The 25637-nt window shown below is 42.1% G+C and overlaps 2 protein-coding genes across 4 annotated transcripts in view; both read right to left on the bottom strand.

The window, feature by feature from the left end:
- Nucleotides 1-12630, bottom strand: part of Tace (ADAM 17-like protease Tace) — a 31296-nt gene extending 18666 nt beyond the window's left edge. The window contains exons 1-7 of the mRNA XM_065441098.1: nt 12491-12630; nt 12136-12277; nt 11925-12058; nt 11214-11406; nt 9583-9826; nt 7134-7328; nt 1793-1931 (exon numbers count right to left, since the gene is read on the bottom strand). Of these exons, the coding sequence (XP_065297170.1) occupies nt 1793-1931; nt 7134-7328; nt 9583-9826; nt 11214-11406; nt 11925-12058; nt 12136-12277; nt 12491-12557 (1114 nt within the window). The 5' untranslated portion in view covers nt 12558-12630. The remainder of the gene's footprint in view (nt 1-1792; nt 1932-7133; nt 7329-9582; nt 9827-11213; nt 11407-11924; nt 12059-12135; nt 12278-12490) is intronic.
- Nucleotides 12631-13403: 773 nt separating this feature from the next.
- On the bottom strand, nt 13404-18910 carry Mic26-27 (MICOS subunit 26/27). Of its 3 annotated transcripts, none has more exons than XM_065441101.1 (9): nt 18753-18910; nt 18225-18361; nt 17289-17414; nt 16967-17021; nt 16790-16885; nt 16073-16219; nt 15320-15408; nt 15095-15132; nt 13404-13491 (listed from the first exon to the last, which is right to left on the bottom strand). In XM_065441101.1, exons 2-8 carry the CDS (start codon nt 18330-18332, stop codon nt 15121-15123), a joined length of 633 nt encoding a protein of 210 aa, XP_065297173.1. In that variant the 5' UTR covers nt 18333-18361; nt 18753-18910; the 3' UTR covers nt 13404-13491; nt 15095-15120. The 3 variants fall into 3 exon arrangements, with proteins under 3 accessions (XP_065297173.1, XP_065297171.1, XP_065297172.1); XM_065441099.1 differs by having other exon boundaries at nt 15272-15408; XM_065441100.1 differs by lacking the exon at nt 18753-18910 and adding an exon at nt 18570-18725 and having other exon boundaries at nt 15272-15408.
- Between the last annotated feature and the right edge of the window lie 6727 nt (nt 18911-25637).

A 25637-nucleotide genomic window follows, 5' to 3' on the forward strand; every position in this document is an offset into this window, starting at 1 on the left:
GATTTTGTAACAAATAAAGAGGCAAGATCACTTAGATAAGAAATAAATGATCAAATGAGAGAAGTTCACAAGGAAATAAGGAAAGATATGTAAGCTAGATGGCGTTGTAGCTTCAGCAAATTGCAAGCAGAGATGCCAGTTCTTGCAAGGCATATATTACAAAGCGAAAAGACGTAACTTATTTAAATAATTTAATGAAGTGCTACACCATTGTCCTCACTAACACAGCATCAGTGGTATTCTACAATTTTGTACATAGTCTTTTGCGCATGACGTGGCTACCCTGTCATACTGTATATATGTGTGCAAGGGCCGCATTCTCTTTTTTTCTGTGGTCTTGACTGGATGCAGCCCTTACACGAATCAGGCCGATGCGACCCGCTACATGTTTGTACTGTTTCTGCAACTGTAGGTAAGAGAGGTGAAAATGACATAACACTGCAGTAGTAAAGCCCTCAGATGCCGATCCATCATCCCGGGCCAGTGCTGACCCAAACAGGGCTCCCTTCTCTAGAGGCGAAATGCCACCACTCTGACTGGAAACAGTGCAAACACAGCCGATACGCGCGTCACACAATGAAATAATGACGCAGTGGTGCCAGCCTGAGCTGCATCGATGGAAAAGCAGCTACCATCACCTAGCGGTAACGAAACTTTAGAATTTTTTTCCAAAATTTTGCTCTCCAAAGTAGGGGTGTGGGCCTTACGCGAGCATATATGATAACTATAGGTATTAATGCTTGTCGGCAAAATATTCATGGTGTGCTTTGTTTAAAATTAGGCTGATCATTTTACCATGGCCTGAAAGAATTACTAAACAGCATTCTAAATACATCTCCTTAACCGGTCAAGTATTTCTCCCCAAGATTTTATATCAAATGTGATTTTATTATCTGTTTGATGTCCCAGTTGGAAAAAGGTGAAAATCTAATTTTTTCTTTTATTCTCCATAAGCCAAACCTCATCTCACCATCTTAATGACACCCGATGACAAGCAGTACTGCTAAGCAAGTACACCTTCTGTCACCCATACCATATGCAGGCCATGCCTTGTGTGACCACAGCCAATATCATGTCATCTAGTAGGAGTCGCATATAAAGATATCGACATTATGTGTTTCTGGTGGGCAAAGGGCAGGGCTCCTCCTCACTCTTAAGAATGCTGGAGAAATGAAAGCACAATAGACTCTCCAATCCATAGCCCATATTAAGTCTTAGTATCAAGTGTCACATTCTAGTATGCTTAAGGGAGATTGTACAGCCATAACAAAGTCAACAAGACTAATGCAGTCACTAGATAAATAGCCAAAGTACCCGCGTCCAGCAGCAAAACAGTGAGTTGGGTGAGTCAGTTGAACTTCTTAGTGGTGAACACAGCATAAAGAAGACAAAACTGCAGATCTGGAGAAGTACACAGGAGTGGTGCTGACCTGTACGTCTACCTGTCCTGCATACCTCTCCAGCTCTGTGTTTTCATTTTCTTTGCATTGTATTTTCCACAACAAAACCATGCGCAACTCCTGGTGCTGCAAAGCTCTGCAGATCGATAGGTACAGTTTCCCCTCACTCCATTAAGCATAGAAACACCTAGAGTGCCACAGAAGCCTCGCCAAAAGCAGCTCAGAGACAGCTGTTGTCACTTGCACAGCAGCTTCGAAACACTCGACAACTGCTGCAACTACGCACTCACTGTAGTTGCAATGTGCGCAACTACCAACTCGCAAATAAGCAGCCTAGCAAAGACAGGAAAGGAGGCCACATGAAAAAAGAAGAAAGGAAGGCATGCTCGTACCAGGGCTGCAAATGCCGCCCACGGAATTGCGGCGAGGGGAGCCCACGTAAGCAAGGCCCAGGATGCCCCCTTCAAACTTCTGATCGGTAAACAAGTGTGCCAGGCAGAACCAGCGGTGGTTCAGGCTGCGAGAGAAGACCTGCCGGGTGGCGGAGGACATGCCAATGTTTGTGAGGTTAGTCCAAGCCATACCGAACCAAGTCAGAGGCAGCACAGTTACTCACATGCACAAATGTGCTGGCACATAATGTCACAGAAACACTACGGACTAGAGCATGTCGACAGTTCATTACCAAGGCTGAGAACAGTTGAAATGTACTGCACACTTAACGGCAGCTTGTTCTGCCCCACATGACAGTGCAAACTTAATCTGAGAGGCAGTGGCTAGCTGTAACACCACATAGACACACGAAGTACTGGACATTAACACCTCACTCTGATTGTCAACAGCAAACAATGACATTTCCATTTCTAAACACATAATGAACTTGAACTATGTTTGATCGCAGTGCAAGAACCTGTAATGCACTGTGTCTGAATGTATGTGGAAAATTTTTTCAGTAAACTTATTCAGTTGCAAGAAAGTGCTATCGTGTTCACTGCTGTACTTCTTTTGTGTGTGTCCCTTAGTTTTGCTGCCATCAAACATGGTTCACAAACCTCACAGGCCACTGAAAATTTATTCTTGTCAACATTGTGCCTGCACTAGCGATAAGCTGTGCTGAACTGTTTCATACACACCTATTTTTTTTTTAGAATTCCGGATACTGCACTTCATTAACCCAACTATTTCAATGGCATTTCAATTTTGATTAGCAGATTTCTTTATAATACAGGACCCCTTGGTGAAGTGTACTGCCATCCCTCGTTCCAATATTTAAGTAAGCAATGCATACAATGCACACAGGTAAAAGCTAAAACATGTGCAGGGAGAGAAATGTTCATGTAGATGAACAAAATAAATTGCAATGCAAGGCAAGCCAGCACGAAGCCCACAAGCAGGGATTCTTTTGCTTTTCATACATGCAGTGGAACATCATTTTGATTTCCAGCTGCTTCAACTTTGACAACCGCTTTAGCAATTTGGAAATTTCAAGCAAGATACGAGTACTACAGAGCAGCGGTAGAAAAAACAAGCCTTATTCTTTTTGCCAGGCATGCTATCCAATTAATAACTTGGGTAGCTTTCTCATACAATGAAAATTAACCAACAGAATGCACCACCGGTGCGTGCACAGAATGTGTCACCACCATGCCCATTCCCACCTTGCTTCACGTCATGACTTCACGTCATCACTTTCGAATTCACATGCACTTCCACTTCCACATAGCTAGTAGGAATAAAAAACAAAAGCTTGATTCCTCTCATAACAGAAAACTCCAACACTGCCTTTACCAATTCAAGCTGACAGTTACTTCACCTACACAACTATTTTGCATGGCAACAAACAACACCTGCTCTTGGAACATACGTACAAGATCATAGTAAAACTAAACAAATAACTTTGTCTTAAGAAGCAAAATAATTTTCCAACACCAACCTATACCAAGAAAAAAAGTGCAAATCAAACCCAGCACTGCAACACTGCAAACTATATGCGATGTTATATCACTCAAGTGACTGTCATCCTCTGCAGGCCTTCTTCAGAAACCATTATGATGGAACATGGTGCAGATGTTTAACTAGAAGAAAGAGGCTGCTGAAAGAAATCAGGATAACAGCACAATTGTGGGGCTGAGACTCCTTATTTAATTTGTGGGAAAGAAAAACCTATTTGAAGTTGTATCATCAGGTACACTCATCTGTCACAAGTATCACTTGATAAAGCTACAAGCAACACTTATGAACTTCAAGAAGTTGATGGTGTTGCACTTTGACAAAGCCAGTGAACACTTTATTTATTTATTTATTTATTTATTTATTTATTTATCGATTGATTGGTCAATTGATTGATTGGTTGGTTGGTTGATTGATTGATCTTGACATCCGAAACAGCACAGGGGCTGAGAGAGGTGCCACAATGGAGAGCTCCAGATTATTTTGATCCCGAGAGGTTCTTTCATGTACACCTAAACTAGATACGCAAGCGTATGTATATCCTGACCTATCATAATGCAGCCGCCAGTGCTGAGAATCAAACGTGCGAGCGGCATGTTCATGCCCAGCAGCAGCAAACATGCCCAGTAGCAGCAGATATGCTCAGCAGCATAATTTTATAGCTACTGAGCAACTGCAGTGAGTAATCACATCACTGAAATCTCCTGAAGTGATAATACATGGCAAGCGTTCCACTGCAGCAATATCTGCTCTTACCTCAGGAACAAGCAAAACTTGACGGCCTATCGAGGAACACTTAGTCTTCCTAAAGTAAGCAAATGTGCAGTAACCTGACACACCATTCTGTGCAGCACATAAAGGCGCGTAAATGATGTTCCACGTTGCAATGTGTACTGACAAGCAATGTATCATGCAATGCAGTGTTGAGAAAGAGGAAGGAGAAAGAGGTGGCAGAAAGGTGAGGAAAAAGGGGTAGGGATGGTGCCCAACAACCTTCGGTGCTACAGATGCCACCCGCGGAGAAAGGGTTAGCGGAGGCCACATATCCCAGCCCGAGCACATTGCCATCATCAGTGAATGACTGGTCTGTGAACAGGTGGCACAAGCAAGTGCTGGTTCTACACTTAGTAGAAAATGCCTGCAAAAACAGAGAAACGTGCAACCAAAGTGCAAGGTAACATGCACATGCAAAATGATGCCACATACACGACACAAATGGCAAACAACAGGTGGGAAACCCCAAGACAAAAGTTAAAGAACCCAAATAATGATATACTAAAATATTCTGTCAACTTACAACCAGCACATAAATAGGTGAATACAAGTTAGGGTGATCAAAACTATTCTGTGCTGACATGGTCTATGGCACACTTAGTTCTGTTGGAACTGAGTCAAGCATTTTACAACGAAAACGACGCAACGCACCAAGAAAGAGACAGGTGAAAGTAAAGGGCATCACTCGCAACTAACTTTATTCCTTGAAAACATCGAAGTATGTAGCCATGCCATACATGTGCAGCCCGGTTCCATGCATCATACCACCATAAATCTGTCATTATTAAACATGTGCTAGCTAGTGACGCCCTTTCTGTTTGCCTGTCTCTTTCTTGGTGCATTGCGTCATTTTCACTGCAAGAAGCACGCACCAACTAGCCCAAAGACAAGTGCTACTAAGTCAAGCACTTTAGATAAAATGTCACAGTTAACAAAGACCCTGTAAGGTTGTTCATGCTGCTATCAAAGTGAAACCATGCATTTCTGTGGTACTTGCTCCATGAAAGGTTCATATATTACACACACCGACACACAAACATGCATACTTTCCAATGCACAAAGAACACTGCCACTTTCATTATGCTTGGAGCCTCTGACAATATTCATTATACAGCTCACTTCATTGTAAAGGTCATGCTGTGCACACCTCAAAATAGAACTGGGGCAGAATGATTACTTGATTATGCAGGTCATTTTGTTTAGAGGTGTTCGTTGTAGAAGCACTTGACTGTATGTTATCCCTCCATCTGAATTAAATTTTTTTGATAAAAGCAAACTGAATGCTTAACAATATCTATATAGATATATTCTTTTGCACCATAATACTGAGAATACCATTTTTTTTTACTCTCTATGTATAGGGAGATTTAGGATCTACGTACAAATTCCATATTATGTAAGGTCTATGTGCAATGTCAAATGCAATAAATTTATTTAGATTAAAATATTTTTATAAATTGTACATGCTATGAATCAGTTCACTACAAATCAGTTGATTTCACCGCTATGAATAAAGTGCTGCTAATATCAAGTTCAATGTACCACTACACCTCACAGCACTGAACTAACATTCATGAAAACCAATCAACTAGCTTCGTTTGGTATTTAAGTTAAATATGCAGCATAACAAAATGTCTTTATTTTTTTACATGATATCTTGTTCACATGAAAACATTTAATACTTCTTCTATCTACAAACCTACAGTTAAATATAAACAATCATAACCTTCCAAAGCCAACAAGAACTAAATGCTACCAGCTGAGAATGGGCCAACTCAAACTGATTGATTATTTCCACAGAAACAGCACTCAATATTATGGAATCTACCAAGTTCCTCACAAAACTACAGCTGAGTATCAAGCTAAGTGGGTTCACAAGGACAAACGGGACAAGTAACAAAATATCAGCAGACAGGACAAGTGCTGTTCTTCACGTAATGATTACTCGACCTGTCTTCTTATTACTTCTGTATTGCATTTTCTTTCTTTCTTTTTAATCAAATATGGCTTCACAACACATGAGTATCGTATTTTTTGGTGTACAAGTCATGGCTTTCCACAGAAATTTTTGCCGGTACTCCTTATACAGTGGTGTGACATACTTGCATCAAACCGTGGATGCAGGCGTGACGAATATATGCTTTTTTTTTTGCTAGTACGAGAAATGGTGCATGGCAGACAGCATTAGGAAACAAATTCGATCATATAATAACAGTGGAGTGATCGTTCAAACAGATGTCAGCTTTTATGGCTCGCCATGGAAGCAGCGTGGCAACACCAGTGATGGCCGTCAACACGGTCTTCGTGATATAGGTGCTTCCGTGATTGGAGGTCATGCTATGTAGTTTACTGTTATAATTCAGTTTTTCCTAAATAAAATGCTAATCCCATAGAACTGACTCAATAAATAACTGAAGGGTGCTACAATTTTTTACTGTTACATTGCGCTGCCCGAGATATACCCATTACAGAAAGCACCACTTGGTTGTCATCATCATCAGGTGCCGGGCGCAAAATTGCAGTGCTTCCAGCTTCAAATACCTATTTCAAATTTTTTATGGGTGTGTGCGCGATGCTGCCAGCTGAAGCGGCTCAAGTGTTTGACAGTGTGTCGAAGCACGATGCCACCGATGGCTTTGAGGGAAGTGCAATAAGTATTGGTTTACTGCATCTAAGAGGAATGTTGGTTGAAGATATCTTTCTCCTAGAATTTGAAGCTCATAAAAATAGTGTTTATGGGAGTTTGGTGCCCTGAAATGGGTAAGTTCGGCATTTTGCGATGAGTGTACATGCATGCATAGTTTCACTGTGCCAACCGAGTTAAAATAAGTGCCGTTTAATACCAATGAAACTTGCATACCATTTTTTTTCGTTTTCAAAACAGGTCCTATATTAGCTTACCTGCTATGTGCCACATCATGACATACCTACTGCGATACCTACTGACTGAAAGGAATCACTGCAGCATGTATTTAAGAAGCAGCACCAAGTTACCAATCTAGAACTTGCCTCCAGAAGGTCTCGGACATTCCAGGTCACACCCGCCATGTTGTAATGTACTTCGTTACGAAGCACAGGTGTTGGTTCGGTGTGTACCATCACTTCTTGAATGACAAAGCCCATTCCACGAAAGCCAGGATGGCGGTCGCTGTCTCGCCATTCAGTGTCAAGGAATATCTTGTTGACTCGATCGATCAGGGTTATCTGCATGTGGCATAATATGTGCAGGGTTTACAAGAATGCAAATTAAGTCACAGCCATTATACAAGCAAAAATTATGAGGCAAGAGAGAGCCATTCAGCAGCTAAAAATTAAATTCACTTTGCAGCTTGGTAGGCATGGTCTACACCATTGCACAAACAACAGTTTCATTGCTATCTTTTTGAAACAATTCAAGGGAAAAAAATTTAAGATGATAACCCAACAAGCCCAAATTCTGACTAACAATCAGCATATTGACCATTTGACAGTGTGAGAGTCTAGCAAGTAGGAGAGCAAGTTCTACGTGTTTCTTTTTACTTTTACGACTTCCAAAAAAGCTGTTGAAAAAAAAATTATCCTCGAATTTATTACACAAATGACTATCACTAAACTACACATCACGAATGTCTTGGTATGAAAAGTGATTACCTAGCTGCCAAAATTTGAATACCCTTCGATAAAGAGCAAAATGCCAGACACGGTCATCTAGCAAAACTTCAGTAGATTTTCAAGATGCTGCTGAAATCTTTAAGGAACTGACAACTGCCCATGAGATGTTAGCAGAAACGAAAAGAGCATGATTTATAGTGATAGAATTGAGCATTCTGTTTGCAAGTTAAGTAGGAATTGAAAAAGGTAAGTAGCATGAACTGGCAGTGAGACCTTATTATTTCTGATGGAGTCAATAAAGTTACTGTACATAAGTCAGCTGCTATTAAGTGCTGTACGCTTGTTGTTTAAGATTGCAATCTGTAGATTGCCTAGGCATTTGCACTTTATTCAATGTGTATTATGAACGAAAAGAAAGTTCACATTATTGAGCTGTGCTATGTTCACAGCAACGCATGAAGCGACAGAGTCGTGGTGTCCCTCACTGCATGACAGCACACCTGAGTGCGTTTGCTCGCACGTGAGTTTGCAAGTGAGTGCCCAGAGCTCTATTTCTCGATGAGATTTCAGCTGCCAATGACTAATTCTGCTGTGAATGGGTGTCATCACTGCAGTAATATCACTACTGGCATATTCTGCTACATTGTTTGCCTTGGCTAAAAAACAAATAGGCCTGGCGCATGCACCCAACAAAAGCATGGCTTTCGAGATTGGTTTCTGTTACTTGGAGGCAGCCCTTGCTGAGGCGTAGATCTGGACACCGCCTATTATTGTAGAAATAATTCAACACTTTAGAAAACAACCACAGGAGCGTCGGCTTGATAAAAAAAAAATTATTACGCTCTTAGAGCTAGGACTACACTTCCCGTCTGCTTCCGACCAATGTTGCCGTAGCATCGTTATCGCGCTCACCTATAACTGTTTGCAGCATGTTTCCTGAGCATGATTACAAACTCATTGCAGATAACAAAATTCTCAAGTTCTTTCCATGAAAAATAGATGAAATTTTCCAATTTATCGTTTATATTGCAACATTTTTCCATGTAATATTGTTCTTCCAAAATAATAGTTGTATGGTTTGTCTCTTGTATTCAATGGAACCACTGAGTAAGGCATCGGCAGATAATTTTTCTCAAAGCACAGTATACTTTCGTTAATTCGACTACAGTTAAGTCGATTTTGTAAATTGCGCAAAATATTGTCTCCATGGTGCCCTCGGATATGAAACCAAAATCTCCTTCGCGATTTTCGCGATATTTGTATGCTTTGCCATACGTAAAACAAATATGCATTGCAGCAAAGCTGACATAAAGAAACAGGGCGCCACTGTGCAACACTATTGTGCAGACCCTTGCCACTGTTCTTGCTAAAAATCAGATGTGCATTAGATTTCTAATTTGTTTAGGAGCTTTAATATCATTTCTGTGTTACTTTTCTACTTTGGACACATTGTAAGTGGGCGTGCATTTGATTTGGGGCTGTGTTAGAATCAGGCAAATACTGCCAATGAATCAGTGGTGTGTCCTGGAGTTTTTTTCTGCATCTTGTTTAATTCGACCAGGCGGATAATTCGATAAATTTTGTCGATCCTCCCAGGGTCGCATAAACGTCTCCAAAATATTCTTTGCACTCATGACTGCAAAACTTATGCAAATTACAAAATGATAAGCACGAGTGTCCACAGCCTATAGCTATTGGTGAATTGAGCTGGTGTGTATGACTCATCACTGGGGAACAAAGCGAAGCAAAGTGTGCGACGTATGAGCGGGATTCATCCTTGGCAATACTGGCACAAACCAGCAGGAAAGGTGCAGCTTGCGCTTGTGGTTTAAAGGGTAAACGACTGAAAAAGTTCAGGGGCACTCACCAAGAAATTAATGGTGCTCTTGAGGTTACGGCCCCCCATGTTTTCATAGAAACGGTGGTCAGCCACAAGGAGAAGAGAACAGCGGGTCTGCACAGGTTCCCAGTGGTAGGGTTCCATTGCCTGTCGCTTTTGGACATGAGACGTGATGCTGCTTCCATCATTCCAGTGGCTCAAGTTTTCAGACAGGTCGCCGGTAACCTCCGTGGCATTTCCATTCTCCTTGACATAGCCACAGTACTTGGTTCTGCATTTCAGTCAAGCGAATTCATAAGTAATACCCATAAACAAGGCATAACAACCTAACATAAAGTCTGGTGTGGTTTCAAGGTATCCTTGAGAGAGCCTTCACTTCGTAATGAGCCTTACAATCTACTAGAGAGTATTGAAGCAAGCGTTCCTGAAACTCTTATCTGTGTTATCGGGAAAGATGACTATTTGCACACTCAAAACATTTTGCTAGGCGCTACTGAACTCGATTCTACTAGCAAACACAGTTTCAGCTATGTCAAGTTCCCTTTCTTTAGTGGTTAAGAAATAAACTAGGATGTCACACTTCAAGTCCATATGATAAGGAGCTAAAATTATTGATGGTGCTTAACATTCTAAAGCAGCACTTGGGCCATGAAAGACGCCATAATTGACGGCATCAGATTAACTTTTACCAGCTGGGGTTCATGCGCCTAAAGCATGGCATTTTTGCATTGCACCTATCGGAATGTGGCAGCCACAACCAGGGATCAAACCTGTGACTTTATGCACAGCAGCAGGATGCAGTAGTTACTGGGATAAAATACAGGGCGTTTCAGCAAACACTTTCAAAAATCTTTAAAAGTTGCCTGTGGCAGATATCCCAATTCTGGTTCATGAGCTGGTCTACTCAAAGCAACGGACAATACTTGCACAAAAAATTGAGACATGAAATTGACTAATTAATAAAAATTCACTAATTAAGATTTTAACTAATTACATTATGGCCCATATTGCAATTTACAAATTATAGCTGTGGAGTTCGCAAGGTGGATCCACTTGGAACAAATTGTCAAGATGACACCAGTTTCGAGATATCGATTCCCGAACTTTGCAGAGGAATGCATTGGCGTTCCAGTTAATTTGTTAACAAAATGCCGTTTCATGCACTGAAGCACACAAGTAAGAAAGTGTTCGCTAAAACACCCTGTATACTGCTGCATCTGAGAAAGACTTTCTCCGAGTAATATATTTTTTTTTACCCTATGTCATTATGTAATACCAGCGCTAAGGGACAGGACATGAGACAAGGATGGCACAACACGGCACTGAACATTAGCCTTCAAAAAGACCTGCTCTGCTGCATACCTGTATTGCCTTGCATGTTTAAATTATACATTTTTTTTTAAATTTTCACCTTTACCTACTCTGTTTGGATACCGCTGCCAATAGTTATTTAGAAACATATCAGAATGAAGCTTCAGCTGGTAGTTCAGTGCCATGATTTGCCGCCTTCGCCTCGTGTCCCATTTCTTAGTGCTGGTATAGCACGACAAATCAACAAACCCAGTGCAATATGTTAGCCCCCAAATCAGCAAAGTCTGCAAAGAATGTTGGAATTAGGTGTAAATAAAAGTGAATTCATAGAAGAAAAGAATACTCACAAAGACTGGGCTCCCTGTGTTGGATCCCAGGAGTACTTGACATCAGATGCTCGGTACACAATCATTGTGTCATTATGGTCATTAGGGATGTGCCTCCATGACGGTTCAACAACATATATGTCGTCCTTGAGACGTATTGACGCTGTCATAACACCTTCATCAATGTGCGCACTCACATTAGAGACAAGTTCCCCTGCGGAGGATGATGTAGAATACGATGAGAGAACCAGAAGTTTAAAGTAGTAGATTAACGTTTGAATTTCAAATTATACATTCTCTTAATAATAACAAACACATTGAAGACCTCGTCTATCAGAGTACTTCTTCTAGGGCTTGGAGTGGTTGCTACGTACAGAGCGAAAAGTAGTATACGTATTCAGTGCAAGTGCGTTGGGTGTTAAACAATGTTATTCCATGCGTGTTTTCATATTGTGAAAGTGACCCTGCTTTATGTTCGTTGTGTAGCGAAGTGTCTCTGCTGCTGTCTGTTAAATGCTACAAGTGATTGTAGGGAGATGGGCCTCGTCAGGCATTTTGCCTTTTGTACCATTCTCAAAGTGTACTGTACAACAGTTACACTTAAATAAAACTTCTCTTCACATGTGCGCCTTACACTTTAATTGCTAGCGTTCTTAGGCATCGTGAGCAGCAAGATCATTGATTACGCGATATTCCAGTGCACAAGGACTGCAGAAAAAAATGATGGCTTACCAAACACCCTGCCTTCAAAGAACTGATTCTGGTCGACCCATACAGGCCTCTTGTTGCCAGAACCATCCACTGTGTACGCTTTAAAGTGGGCTGACAACAAGCCTTTGGTCGGGTTGAGGATGAGCCGAAAGTCCCTAATCGGCAACAAAAACGGTTATCCATCGAAGACAGAAAAGTTAGCTAACAAATGCGTTCACAACAATACACGTACCTGCCATGGGCTCTGAAGCTTACTTCTTTGATTGTGTTGAATTTATGCTTGCTTGGCTGCGTGCCTCGCTTTGTGATGGAATGACTCAGATCGCTAACCTTTAAAGTTTCAAAATATTTGAGCTGATCGTAGATGTTTGCAGCTGCAAAAGAATGTCAAATGTCAGTATTCGGCTCAAGAAAAGTATATGTTGTCTTGACCAATACAGAACAAAGAAAGCGGGCAAGTATTACAAGGAAAGCAAGCAGCCTCCAACTAGAGTGTGCAAAAACGAGCTTGATCCTAGGAGTCCGACACGAGTCCGATCTGTGCTTCGTCCGAGAAACTGCGGTAGACTTCTATTAATGCTACTTACCATGACTTGAGGTAACTATAATTAAGTAACATATCACAGGTAATGACTTCCATGGCGAGATGATCATGCTTCTGCAGTTTCGGCAGTTTCGGTCGAGAAGCACGAAAGTAGACACTCCCAGGAAGTTTACATTTTCTGGAGAGAAATTACCGGAAGTTCCGTCATGCAAGTAACACATGTAGTAACATGTAGAGAGACGAAGCTGTATTGTGTGGACAAATATTTGAGCAGCCTCCTTGAAGCCCACTTTGCAACAAAGCAATGCCATTACACTTCAGTAGCTTGGTTTGTTCACTTCAGCAGTTTGGTTTATTTCTTCTGTCTATTTTCTCTTTATCTTTAGCAGCTCCAAGTTTTAGGGGTACCAAAAATATGTTTGCAGCAACGCGTAGGTACGTTCACATCGCTATCGACAGATGGCAACACCTGACCACTTAATTTGTTGCGTGTGGATGGTCGTGCCTGTAGCGCCTGTAGTGCGTGTGTTTACGCATTTATATGGAATGTTTAGTAGGCGACGCGTATTTTTCTAGCAAAGTGGTGGCCGTTTACAGCGGCCAAATAACCGATTCAGGAAGTACTAGCACTCACAGCAACGCTGAGAAGCTTTGGATAATGGTTTTCCAATAACTCCACCACCCGGCCAAGTTATGTCATTTATAACCGTTACAAAAACAGAGCGACGAGAAAGACCAGCGTCGCTGCGCCGCTTGGCTGGCCTCGCCGCATTATTGCAGCACTGCAGCTGGCCATATTTTGCGTGTACACCATACTGGCGATCAATTAAATCATCATGCCCGGTTTGGTATCGGTCAGTTCTTACCTTAATTAAAGCAAAACAACAGTTGCATGGTTACTGTAGCAACTGAAACCAATGCAATGATAAAAACAGACGAAAAGCAAACTACGCCAATAAAACATTTAGATAACATTTATTGCGTTGACCTAAATTTCTTGCAGAGGTTAGCCAATGTCCATCTTGCTGGCTTGGAAAGCCACACCTGTGCACAAAAAAAAAATGGAAGGAAATGATTAAAAGCACTGTAATAGCAGGTACAGCTTTACCACAGGAAGGAAGCACAGCTTTACCAAAGAGATTTACGCTTGTATGCTCAAGCGATTCTCGACTCAAAGCTCTTCCTCCACTTCACCGAGTTGAGCACAGCACCGCCCTTCGGCTCAAGAAGATACTGTGATCCTCTAGAACTGGCGTGGATGATTCCGAAGTGCAGTGATCGCTTGTTTAGAGGGGCTGGCGCGGCTATCTACTATTCTATGTTGCGGTGGAATGTTGTGTGGAGGAACATTCTAGAATACAGGGGTTATTATTTCAGAACAGTTCCTTGAAGCCAATATTACCTTGTCCACGATATGGCTGCAACACACTGAAGTAGACTCACAGCTCCAATATGATTGGCTGACATATCAGTAGACGTTGTAGTATTTATTATATTGTAATATAACACAGTATAACAGCACTGTGCAGTTTTCGATGCCTTCAAAGTAAACTGGCTACCTGTATCTACCAGAATGCCAAGTTCACATGTGATTTGGAAGATGTGGATTTGCCTCCCAGCTGCGGCAAGTTGTCTTTTCATACTGTATTATGACAACATTATAGATGCTACATAAGAGGAAGCTTTAGCTCGGGTGCTCCTATCTAAATACATGTAAAAGGAGAATTCGTTTTTCTCGGCAACCACTGCACTAAATTTGACTAGGTTTGCTGCATGTAAAAGAAAAACTTAAAATCTAGTGACTGTTGGTTTCGAATTTTTGAGTTAGGCCTTCAATAGTTTATAAAAAATTGACAAAAATTGCAAATTTTCAGAAAACGAAACTATCAAGTTTACAACTCTGTAACTCAACAAGAAAAAATGATATCGCAATTCTGTAAATTGTATCTGATAGCACATCTAAAGCGGACAAAATTGATATGTTACACTTGAACCTCAAAAAATGTAATAATATGTAATTACAACTTTTACAGAACCCTCGTAAACAATGTAACAAATTCACGTAAGATGTAAAATGACATATATTATTTGTCCGCTTTGAATGATCTAATGGATGCCGTTTACAGAACCGCGATATCTGTTCTTGATGCAGAGCTATTAGTTTGTAAACTTCATGCTTTTATTTTTTTCAAACTTCTGAATTTTTGAAAATCTTTCTAACAAAATGCAAGCCCTAAATCAAAATTCTGCTTCCAACAGTCACTAGAATTTATCTTACTCTCTCAAATGCAACAAATTTCATCAAAATCGGTTCAGGGGTTATCTCAGAAAAACGTTTTTGCGTTTTTACATGTATTTGAATAGGCCGCGTCGGAGTTGGGCCCGAGCTAAAGCTTCCTCTTAAGTCAGCCAGTCATAGTTGAGCTGTGAATCTACTTCAGTGTTGTGGGCAAGCTAAGGTTGTCTTTTCATTCACTTTCCTTTCTCTTTTACTTATTACCTGAACACTTCATTGGAAAACGAATAATTCCCCCTATGCTCTCTCTGGCTTCATTTTTTGTTTTCCTCGTACAGTTGCAGCTACCTCTTCCCAATGCAACACATGCTAAATGATATGAGCCTCCTAAAAATGAAAACTCATACTTGCCTGAAGTGTTTTGGCAGGAAACACTACTACGAGCTCTTCTGCAATAGACAAACAGAAAGGAAGCCAATGGTTACCACAAGCAAAAACACCCACGATCACTTACAACACTTACGTAGAATTTGCGGCCTACAACATGCATAAATGCATCAACTGTGAAGTGCAGAACACAGTATTTACCGATTCAGGATCGGCCAGCCTGAAACCATAGTACTGAATGTCACTCACTTGCTGGCCCACTTGGTCAAACGTCTTCGCAGAGAAGTCAGGCAGCTTTGGAAGTTGCACTTTCGAAAACAGGTCGTTTAGGTCATGGCCTGTGTGGAAGTTAAAAAAAGGACAAACATCGTAATAGAGCCTACAAATGCAGACTTAGTATGAGTGAATGGGCCACCACTGATCAATGCACACAACCAGTTATCAGAAGCAGTGTTTTCAAAGTAGCACGTTAAAGACAGAACAGAATAGAAAAATCATGGGTTCACGACGTGAATGAATAAAGGAGGCCAACAGCTATAGATGCAACCAGTGTCACGGCAACCATTTCTTAAGAGAAACAGGTTGCTGCCCAAAAGCACTGGCTACACAACTGCACAAGCACTAAGAAATGGATAACACTGGTGTATTAAGAAGGTCCCCTACAAAAAAGAAACTGTCTTTTCATCCACTCCTCTCAATTATTGTTTTGAAAATAAATTTCCCATTTTGCTTACAATTCTAAACCTACCTCATGCTTTCACTCCTGTCACCAGCTGCTAGCCTTTTGTCCCCCACTTTTACATGATACCACTCACGGATTCAGAGAAGCGACGCCTTTACTTTCCCTTCCTCCCCTTCTCAATGATCCACCCCAGAGTGACATCTACGGCATATTACTGCATACGAGTCAAACTTACGAACCTGCTGATTACATTAACTAGGTCCTCTCGATAATATTTACATCTTTGACCTCTTCAGTGACTGGTGCATTGTTTAGCTTGCCTGTGACCTGCTTCACAGCAGCAGCAGCCTGGTCACGAGCAACAACCAGGTAATCCTGAGAGAACTGCCTGGCTTCCTTGGGATAGCAGGCCGCAGCAGCAGCAGTAGCTCCCACACTTCCATAGATCAGCTTCTTGAACATTCCTCCTAGAAAAAGAAGACACAGCCTATGAAAACAAATATATACCTCAACTGTGCTCATATTACCTCTGCTACCGAGAACAAGCATAAACTTAGTTATTCTGCTTCATTCACTCTAAACTGTCACCGTGGAAGTAAAAATGTGTGCATTCCAAATGAAACTTTCTGTACACAATAAGTTTTTGTATGACAAGCGCAACATAAATCCCTGTAAGTGCTGACCCCAAATGTCAGAAAAGGCAAAGCCAGGCCGGTATGTTGTAGTGTTGCCTTTTTCAATGTTAATGCCTTTCGGCGCTTTTCGCATTTGTGAGTGGCCACATTCAGCACTTCGCCATAGAGCGTCACTTGTCCACTAGCAAACGCTAAATGTGCTAAAAGGCATTAGCATCTGGAAAAGGCATCACTCCAAAATATCAGACCGTGCCCACTACTAGTGTGGCAACATAGCATATACTCAAAGAACTTTGTTCCCTCAACTGTGCAATTTGCAAATCCGGCAGAGCCCCACACAAAAAGCGTAATCCAAATATTATCAACCGTCACAATCATTCTTCTGAGAATTGTTGTGCTTACCCCTGGCTCCAAGAACGATTCCTGTAAGGCCTCCCAAAGATATGGCCATGGCCCTCGCAACCATATTTTCCTCCCTAGTTACATACTCATAGCTTGCTGAAATGAAGAAGTCAACATAAAGAACTTTAGTTTCAAGTTTCCCAAACGCCTTCTGCAAATGAAAGAGACAAGACTCACATTTTGAATGCTCAATGGCAGTTGTGTACACATCCCCGACCCTTTCACTTGCAGACTGAAAGAAAACAACAAAATATTCTAGAGACAACTGATTTAAGTTTCTGCATGCAAGTTTCACAGAACATTCTGTGCTTACAGTAATATGTGGCTGAAAAAAAAACATGTAAACGTAAGCCACTGTAATTGCAATTAACATCACTGTCAACTGTGGTAACTTTAACAAAACAATTACATATGCCATGCCTTGACAGAGTTTATGTACTGACATAATTAAATACACCTCAGGTTAAATGCATTTACAAATGTTTCAATGGAGCCTTACCTCAACTGCACTGTAGTATGGGCTCAGGCTTGTCCTCACATAATGAACCGCATTTTCAACTTGACCGGGAGGCTCTTCTACAAGTTCGTACTCAACATTTTCCGAGGGACAGCTGTACAGCGGCAACTGCAAAAGAGGTCAAGAAAAGGTTAGCAGTCGTTCATGCCTTGCACATGTCAGCAAGGCCAACTTAACCTCAACCTATTGTTCTCTCCATAGTTACACTTACGATATTGCCTACTCCAATCAAAATCATAATAAATTGATAGAGAAAGTAGATCCTGGGCAGTCAACAAGTGGAAAACAAAGAATAATGGCACATTACAGTTAAATATACAGTACTAAGGGCTCAAGTGTATTGTTATTTAAAAGCAAGAGTCGAAATGCAAATGAGGAAATGGGATGAAGGGGTTATGTACTAAATTTATTATTTCTATCAAGCATATGCATTCGCCAGCTTCATTTGGGTCAAGTTCCTTTTATGGCCGACACAAAGACATTAACCTGCCATCATGTGACTAATCAATCAGCTACCGACAGCGGTTTGGCACGCTCAACATCCACAGACTGACATTTGTTCATTCACTACGCTGTTTGGTTTTAGGTGTATTATTATCATTTTACTATGCAAAAATATGGAGCCGCCTCCGAAAGACCAAAGGGAGGAATAGAGTTTATACGCCAGGTCAGGTACTCAAGAAGAGGAGGGTAAAATGGTGCGTCCAGTGGTTTCTCCTCTGTTCGCTGAACTTCCACTACCGACCTCTAAATGAAACACGCGTTTTGGAAGCCGCATACGAACAAGATTGCGCGAACTGACTTAATTTGAAGAGCTGGAATGGTGCGAGGGTGACGACAGCAGGTTAGGCATGCGGAAGCGGGAACGCCTCTGTCACCCATGTACTGGCACAGACGCGATCGAAGCACGGTGTGTACCTCGCTGGGTTTCTTCAGCTTCTTGCCTCGGCAGCATGGCTTGCAAGCCGGCTTCTTCTCCTCGGCGGGCGCTGCCGCTTGAGCATGAACTTTGGGCGCGGCGTCCATGGTTTTACGAGGCTCGGTCGTCCATGAATCTGCGCAGTAGACATATACGCTGTTGGCAAGTGGTAAACACAGATTTTCAAGGGCAAACGGACAACCCGGCTGTTGCACATTTAGCTTAGTTTTACATGCTCATCTACCGGCTTTCTAACTCGGCAAGGTCAGCTCATAGAAGTTATTATCAACAAATTACATATACAGGAAATGAAAGACTGATTAAAGGGAATGCAAATAACAAACCGATGTTGCACGGCAGTTACCGACAACTGTGCAACGATTACTTCGAAGACATAAATTATTTCGCTGGTCAAAGGGTACAGAACAAGAAGTGGCTTAATGCAGCTGTGACTGGGGTGAAATAACAAGAAGAATAAAAGTGAAAGATAGCAGTAGTTTGAAATACAACGCAGCGATCACACTAACCAACAGCCCGACGCAGAAACTGCAAGTCCGAAGCGGTCCGGAAGGAAACTGAAAATTGTCGTGGTGTCGATAACGCTAGCGTACGTGGTCCCGCGCTGCCAGAACCGTTTTCGGTTTGCAGCCGCCGAGTTCGCGTGAAACCGTACCTAGTCGCGGCCCCGATCGCACTATGAAAAACTTCACTTCAAGCTTATTACTTGAGTCTTTAGTCTGGGCACATGGATCGGGCAACACATTATTTTTCTGTGATGAATTTACCATCCCGTCCATAGGCGGAGAGTTCATTTTTTCGGGGAGGGGCTGGGGTCCGCGGCCAGCTTTCCGACCCCCCATATATATACTTTTTTCTTCCTTGCAGTTAAACAAACTTCGTGTGACCTCGAAGAATTGAGCTCTTAAGTGACGGCGTTGTTTGAGTATATATGCAAGACCTCATAGTAGGAGACAGTTCAATTTCACAGCCTGAGTCTTCTCGGTGGTGTAATCTTAATTCCTTCGTATAATTATCGCGTACTTGGCTATCACTAATCCTGCGTCGCCTTTCCGGTGAAACTGCATTCTTTCTTCCTTTCTTTCTTTCTTGCTTTTTCCTTTCTTTTTGTGTGAGTGCGAGTATAAGCGCGTCTGCGCATGACTACTGTTGATTCTGATTTCCAGTCAATCTGCCTTGGCTCATTTCGGTTATTACTGAGTGAATTATACAGTGTTCCCCCACTATCATGCACCAAGACTTTAACAAAAGAACAGTTGCGTTACTCGAAGAAAACCTATAGCGCATATATTGTTTCCAGTACAGTGGAGTATTCGCCAGTAATTATTTCGTTGCTGAGATCTAATTCGATAATTGCAATTAATTATCTGACTCAAGTACTATCCTAATTTTCAATGTGCCAATGAGGCACTTTTAGCCACCCCAAGATGACATCTAACTGCGGTGTCTTAAGCGACGTACTAATTGCGTACATTTTTTTCCGACTAGCAAAGAAACCTCACAAAGTCTGAAAAATACCACGTGAGTGCGCTCTTACTCGCATCATAAAGCAGCGCTCTCAAATAAGCTGATTGAAAGCAAGTGCATTGCCTGTCGCAAACCCGAAGAGACTGCGCATCACCTTGATAATGGTACGGAAGAAGCACCAACAGCAAGTCACGCGGCTTCGCAGCTAATCCTTCCTCTCATTTCTACGTTACACTTATCCGTCTCTTAAGGCCGACTGATCACATTGATAACAAAAGCGCCTTGATAACGCGGCCAAAGCGCCGCTCTAATGATGCATGAAACGCGAAAAGCAATGTAATAGGCATAGCATATTTCAAAATCCCGGCTTTTCTCGCACTGCATCGAAAGAGTGCGCGCGAAGCTATGTTTTGGGCCAGAAACTTGTTTCGGACCGAAAGCCAAATTAAATTGACCGTTTCATATTTCATTAGAGTGTATAGGTGCTGCGAAAACAGGTTCGTGTCAAAAAATAAAAGCGAAATAAACAGACCGGGAAGCGACCAACGTGTAGAAGAAAGGCAGAACCGATGTATTCATGAAAGTAAATATAACACTTCTAAATAAGCCGAATTTGCAGTTAGGAAGTCTGCAAAAAAAAAACATCAGATTTCAGTGTGCCCTCATTATCTATGAATTCGTAAGATCCGTTGGACACCAGAGGACGTGTACGAATAGGTCTTTTGCAGCTACGCAGTACTGAGTCCGTTATATCACATCTTCGGAGGGTTTCTTGATGACCGACGCCCGAATTCTACGGCAGAAATCCGTTATGCTTGCCTTGAACTAATCTTACGTCCGTCTCGATAATTTAGACACGATCTTTAACATAACCCCAAAGAAAGAAATCGAGTGGAGAGAGGTCAGGTGACCTAGCCGGCCAATGTACAGACCCATGCCTTCTAATCTATTGCGCGTGAAAAGTCGCATCCAGCGAGTTTCGTGCTTGGCTGCTGCTGTGTGCGGGTGCCCCATCTTGCTGATACCACACAAATGGATGACCTGACAACGGAACTTCGTTGAGAATCTCATCCACCACTCCATCAAAGATTTCGTTCACGTAACGCTGTCCAGTCAGAGTGTGATCGAAGAAGATGGGATCGATTATAGCACTGGCGTAAATTCCGAACACATTGAGCGACCACTGGTACCGGTGCCGATTTCGCTTTACCCAGTGTAGATTGAAGTCCACCCAATAGTGTGCATTATGCAAATTTAACAAGGCGCTTCTGCGAAAATTGGCTTCATCTGTGCACATGATGTTGCTCAAAAAGTCTGGTGACTCATCGGCTTTTGTGAGGACCCGATTCGAGAAATCTATAGACGATTCTACAGGTGCCTATCTTCTAAGCTTTGGTGCTGGTTACGGTGGTACGGGTGAAAGGCCGCCATTCAGAATCCTCCCAACTGATGACTTGGAGATTGGTGCCTAGGCGGCTACGTCCCGCATGCTAGCATGAGGGTTTGAGGCCACAAATGCTAGAATATCGGTGCGTATAAGGGTAGGACTTAAAAATGGAGTCCTCCGTCGCTGTTTCTGCAAGCCACCAGTTTGTCTCAGGTTCTCATAATTTCGGATGATAGTCGATGCGCTTGGTCTACCGCCACACTTCCATGACTGATACGTACATACATACATACATACATACATACATACATACATACATACATACATACATACATACATACATACATACACACACATATATGTGTGTATATATATATATATATATATATATATATATATATATATATATATATATATATATATATATATATATATATATATATATATATATATATATATATGCGGCCTTCCTTATGTTGCCATTTACAGATCCCAAGGCACGGATCATGTTTACTTTCTGCTCATTAGAGAAAAACATGCGACTGGGTCGGTAGACAAAACGCACCTTTAAACCTTTGCACTGACGTTGTCAAATGACTCTTGCGGTGATAGGTTTTGTATTAAAAAAAGCATGCCGCACTTAGATGTCTCTTGGCTGTGCCTTCAAATGCCTCATTGACACTTTGATAATTAGGATATTGCCTCTCCGGTTAGATAATTAATTACAATTACCTAATTAAATCTCAGTAACGAAAAATTTCCTGCAGCTACTGACTGCACTGTACTGTAAACAATATGTACTAGGTTTTCTTCAAGTAACGCATTGCTTTATCTTGTTAATCTTGGTGCACGATAGTTAATTGGGACAGCCTGTATATATTTATGACCTCTGCATGCTAGTGACGATGTTTCCATTCACCCGCCGTGGTTGCTCAGTGGCTATGGTGTTGGGCTGCTGAGCACGAGGTCGCGGGATCGAATCCCGGCCACGGCGGCCGCATTTCGATGGGGGCGAAATGCGAAAACACCCGTGTGCTTAGATTTAGGTGCACGTTAAAGAACCCCAGGTGGTCAAAATTTCCGGAGTCCTCCACTACGGCGTGCCTCATAATCAGAAAGTGGTTTTGGCACGTAAAACCCTAAATATTATTATTATGTTTCCATTCCTAATAAATTCCTGTAAATTATTAGAAGTGTGTTTTTAACGAGTCATTAGCTTTGCTTACTGGAAAGAGAAGGGATACTGAGGCACATATCACTCACGTGCATTTCACACGCCACTGATAAAAGACTATCGAAGGCGTCACTGAATTCTACAGCTTTTTTTTTTATAGTCAAAAAAGCACGCAAAGCAATTTGAAGCATGGTTAACATATACAGCAACATATTCATTCTCTAGGCATAGGCTATCCATACCTTTAGAAATAAGTTTTAATTTACTACCTCCATCTCTTTCAATATATAATAAAGGTTGTCCTAGGTGTGTATACTTAAATATATTGTATATTTGCATGGCGTTTATAGTGGAAATTTAAAACAATGTTGAAGTGAGAAAATACGGATGAAGCAGCCGGCGCTGGAGCTTCTCATGCGCGTGTCCTCCTTTTGTCAGGATTTGCAGAAATAAAGCGAAAGTATGAATTCCGTGCACGTCCGCGCCAGTAATGATGCAGTAAGCTATTAGCCCTAATAAATGTTCCAGCGAAAAGGTCAAGGAAAGTCAAAAGAAACCTCAAATGACGTGGATGACAAAGCTCTGGTAGTGGCACTTTTGGTGTTTGTGTGGGAGGGGGGGGGTCGGAGCCTGGAGACCCCCCCCCTTAGTCGGCGCCTCGCACGTAAGGTGCGTGCCGGCAGACACTTGTCTTTCATCAAAAACTTATTTGCCGTCTTCACCTTTGTGCACGCTCAACATTCACAGACCGACATTTGTTCATTCCCCTCGCTGTTTCGTTTTTTAATGCGTTAGCATAGGAGTGTCAGAATGGAAAAAAAAATTCACCGACGGTCACGGTACTCCATAATGCGAAATTTGAGCGCAGCTCTATACGTATTTTCATTTCGCCTGTCAATGTTCTGCATCATGATTATGTAGGTTTATATTAGGAAGAGAACGCTGCGAGTATCGCTCTTAGTTTCCATTCCAACGAGGCGCGCTACTCTGGCGCCATATCGTCGCCGTCGTCGCCGCACAGCCCGTCTTGCGAAGCACTACGCTTTTCCTCTCACCCTTTCGTTCCACCAACGACGAGAGCGGCCCTTCGTCGCGGGGACGTCGTGCCACCAGTGTCAGCGGTGACAATAGCCAAGGGAGCGTCACATCGAGCCTTACTCGTATCGGCTCGCCATCGCCCCTTGCAGGAGCAGCAGTGATGCACGTTACACACTTTGGTACCGCGGACTGACCTCGGCAGCTGACGCCGCGGACCAGCCATAGCCCTCCCCACCGGCTGTATGCAGCCTCTTCAAGGGATCGTTCAAACATTTGGTCAAAGACTGTGATGATAGAAAAAGAAAAAAAAGATGAAGCGCTCGTATATGTTTTAAAAGTTTTTCTTTCGCCTATTTAAGCATACAGGGTGACCATATCTAAGTTTTACGGAAGTTTTAAAAATCGCCTGTTGCTGCGGTGACATCAGTTCAGTCTTTGAGCTGGATTCAGAGAGGAGGATATTACGTGCACGAGAAATTGAAACGCATATAAAACTGATTAACGAAATTTCCTTAATTAACTTTTTATGAATTACATTATGGTGCATCTGGCAATTTAAGAATTGTAGCCGGTGAGTTTGGAAGGTGTATTCATTGGAATGAAATTCCTGAATGACACTAGTTTGTAGATATGTGCAATCAAATACGCCTTAAAAATTCACGGTTGCTCCACTTACTTTTCTTTCTTTCTTTTTCTTTTTTAAATGAAACCAGTCGCATTTTGATGGGGGCTATAGATGCAAAAACGCCCGAGTTCCGTGCATGGTTGCACGCTAAAGAACCCCAGGGGTTCACAATTAATCCGGACTCTCCCACTACGGCATGCCTCATAATCAGATCGTGGTTTTGGTACGCAAAACCCCGGAATTTAATTTTCTTTTAACGAAACACTCTTTTATGCATTGAAGCACGAACGTAACTGGAGCCCATGTGCTTCGTGCCACAATTTGGGAAATCATATCGCGAAACAGGTGTCATCCTCGAAATTCATTTCAAGCGGATACGTCATTCAAACTCACCTGCTACAACGCGTAATTTGCTATATGGGCCGCAAAATATTTAATTAAGAAGATTATTAGTGAGTTTTTGTTAATTACTTGAATATGCGTTTCGATTACTCGTGCTCGTGATGTCCGTGCTCGAAAATTACAGCTCAAGGACAAGACTAATGCTATCTACCACAGGCGATTAAAAAAAATAAATTCGGCAAAACTTAAAGGGGATCACACCTTACGTTTCCTGCTACGTTCCCCGCGCTGTTTCGTGTACCAACTAGTCCAACAACTTACCCTCTTTAAGTTTCTTCTTTCTTTCGTCTCTTCCTAAACGAAAACAGGCCTCACGCCATTCGCTTATAAATCCGAGGAGCACAAAGGTACATGGGCACAATATTTAACTTTATTTGAGATGCCTTCGACTATAGGGAAACAATAAAATGTATATCCGTAAGGCCTAAATTCAGATACTGGGAAAGCCCTCTTCCGCAATGTTAGAATTTAGCCCTTATATACAAAGGCCTTACACCATTAGGCCTCTCAAAGGATCGCTCTCCTCATTCTCCCATTGCAATCAATCTTCCTTACAATACATTATTGTATGAGGTGAAGCAAACTAATAGGCGATGGGCGTAGCAAGAGCGCGAACTTCGGGACTAGGACACATACAACTGTGCAGTTCTGTCGAATATTGGCACAATGCGGCTTGTAAGAAGTCTGGTCGAAAGTATACTTCTATACAGTCTTCCCTATACTATAACTTGCTAAAGAAGGAGACAGACACTCCATAGAAACCTTTCTGCGGAGAGCTTGTAAAACATCCCTACAGCTCCCTCAAACGACCTCAACGGAACTCTTTATGGTCCTTGGGGTATCGAATACCTTTGACGAACTGTGAGAAAGCTTAGGCTCACCCATTCAAAAACGGGACGAGAGATCCTACGCAGACTGTGTTTCCAAAACTGCTCGGAACTTCAGAATAGGCAGGCGGACCTTACAACCGCCCAGAGGGACAAAATCACCGTTGCTCCAATCCCAAAAATGACGGACGCCGTCCTAAACCCGGGACGCAGTGAAGCTAAGGCCAAACACTACAAGAAAATATACGAGGGCACGAGTTAACACATACTACACTGACTCCACAGTACACGCACACCATGGTTTACAACCGCAGTTTTATAAATGACATTTACAGAGAAGTGACGAGCACCACAGCGCGGGCATCCAACATCTGCGAGGCCCAGGATGCTGTCATTGCTACGGCTATTGCAGCGCACCCAAACACGAATGAGGAAGCTCCCATCCTGACGGACTCCATGCACGCGTAAAGAAAC

The sequence above is a fragment of the Dermacentor albipictus genome, chromosome 5 (assembly GCF_038994185.2).
Source record: "Dermacentor albipictus isolate Rhodes 1998 colony chromosome 5, USDA_Dalb.pri_finalv2, whole genome shotgun sequence".
Classification (NCBI taxonomy): Eukaryota; Metazoa; Arthropoda; class Arachnida; order Ixodida; family Ixodidae; genus Dermacentor; species Dermacentor albipictus.

Coding starts and splice junctions, on each gene's coding strand:
- Mic26-27 (XM_065441099.1), bottom strand. CDS start 18,332: ATGGACGCCGCGCCCAAAGTTCATGCTCAAGCGGCAGCGCCCGCCGAG. Junction 17,022..17,288: donor CATACTACAGTGCAGTTGAG/GTAAGGCTCCAT, acceptor GTTTTCTTTCAG/TCTGCAAGTGAAAGGGTCGG. Junction 15,409..16,072: donor TGCTGTGAAGCAGGTCACAG/GCAAGCTAAACA, acceptor ACTTCCACACAG/GCCATGACCTAAACGACCTG.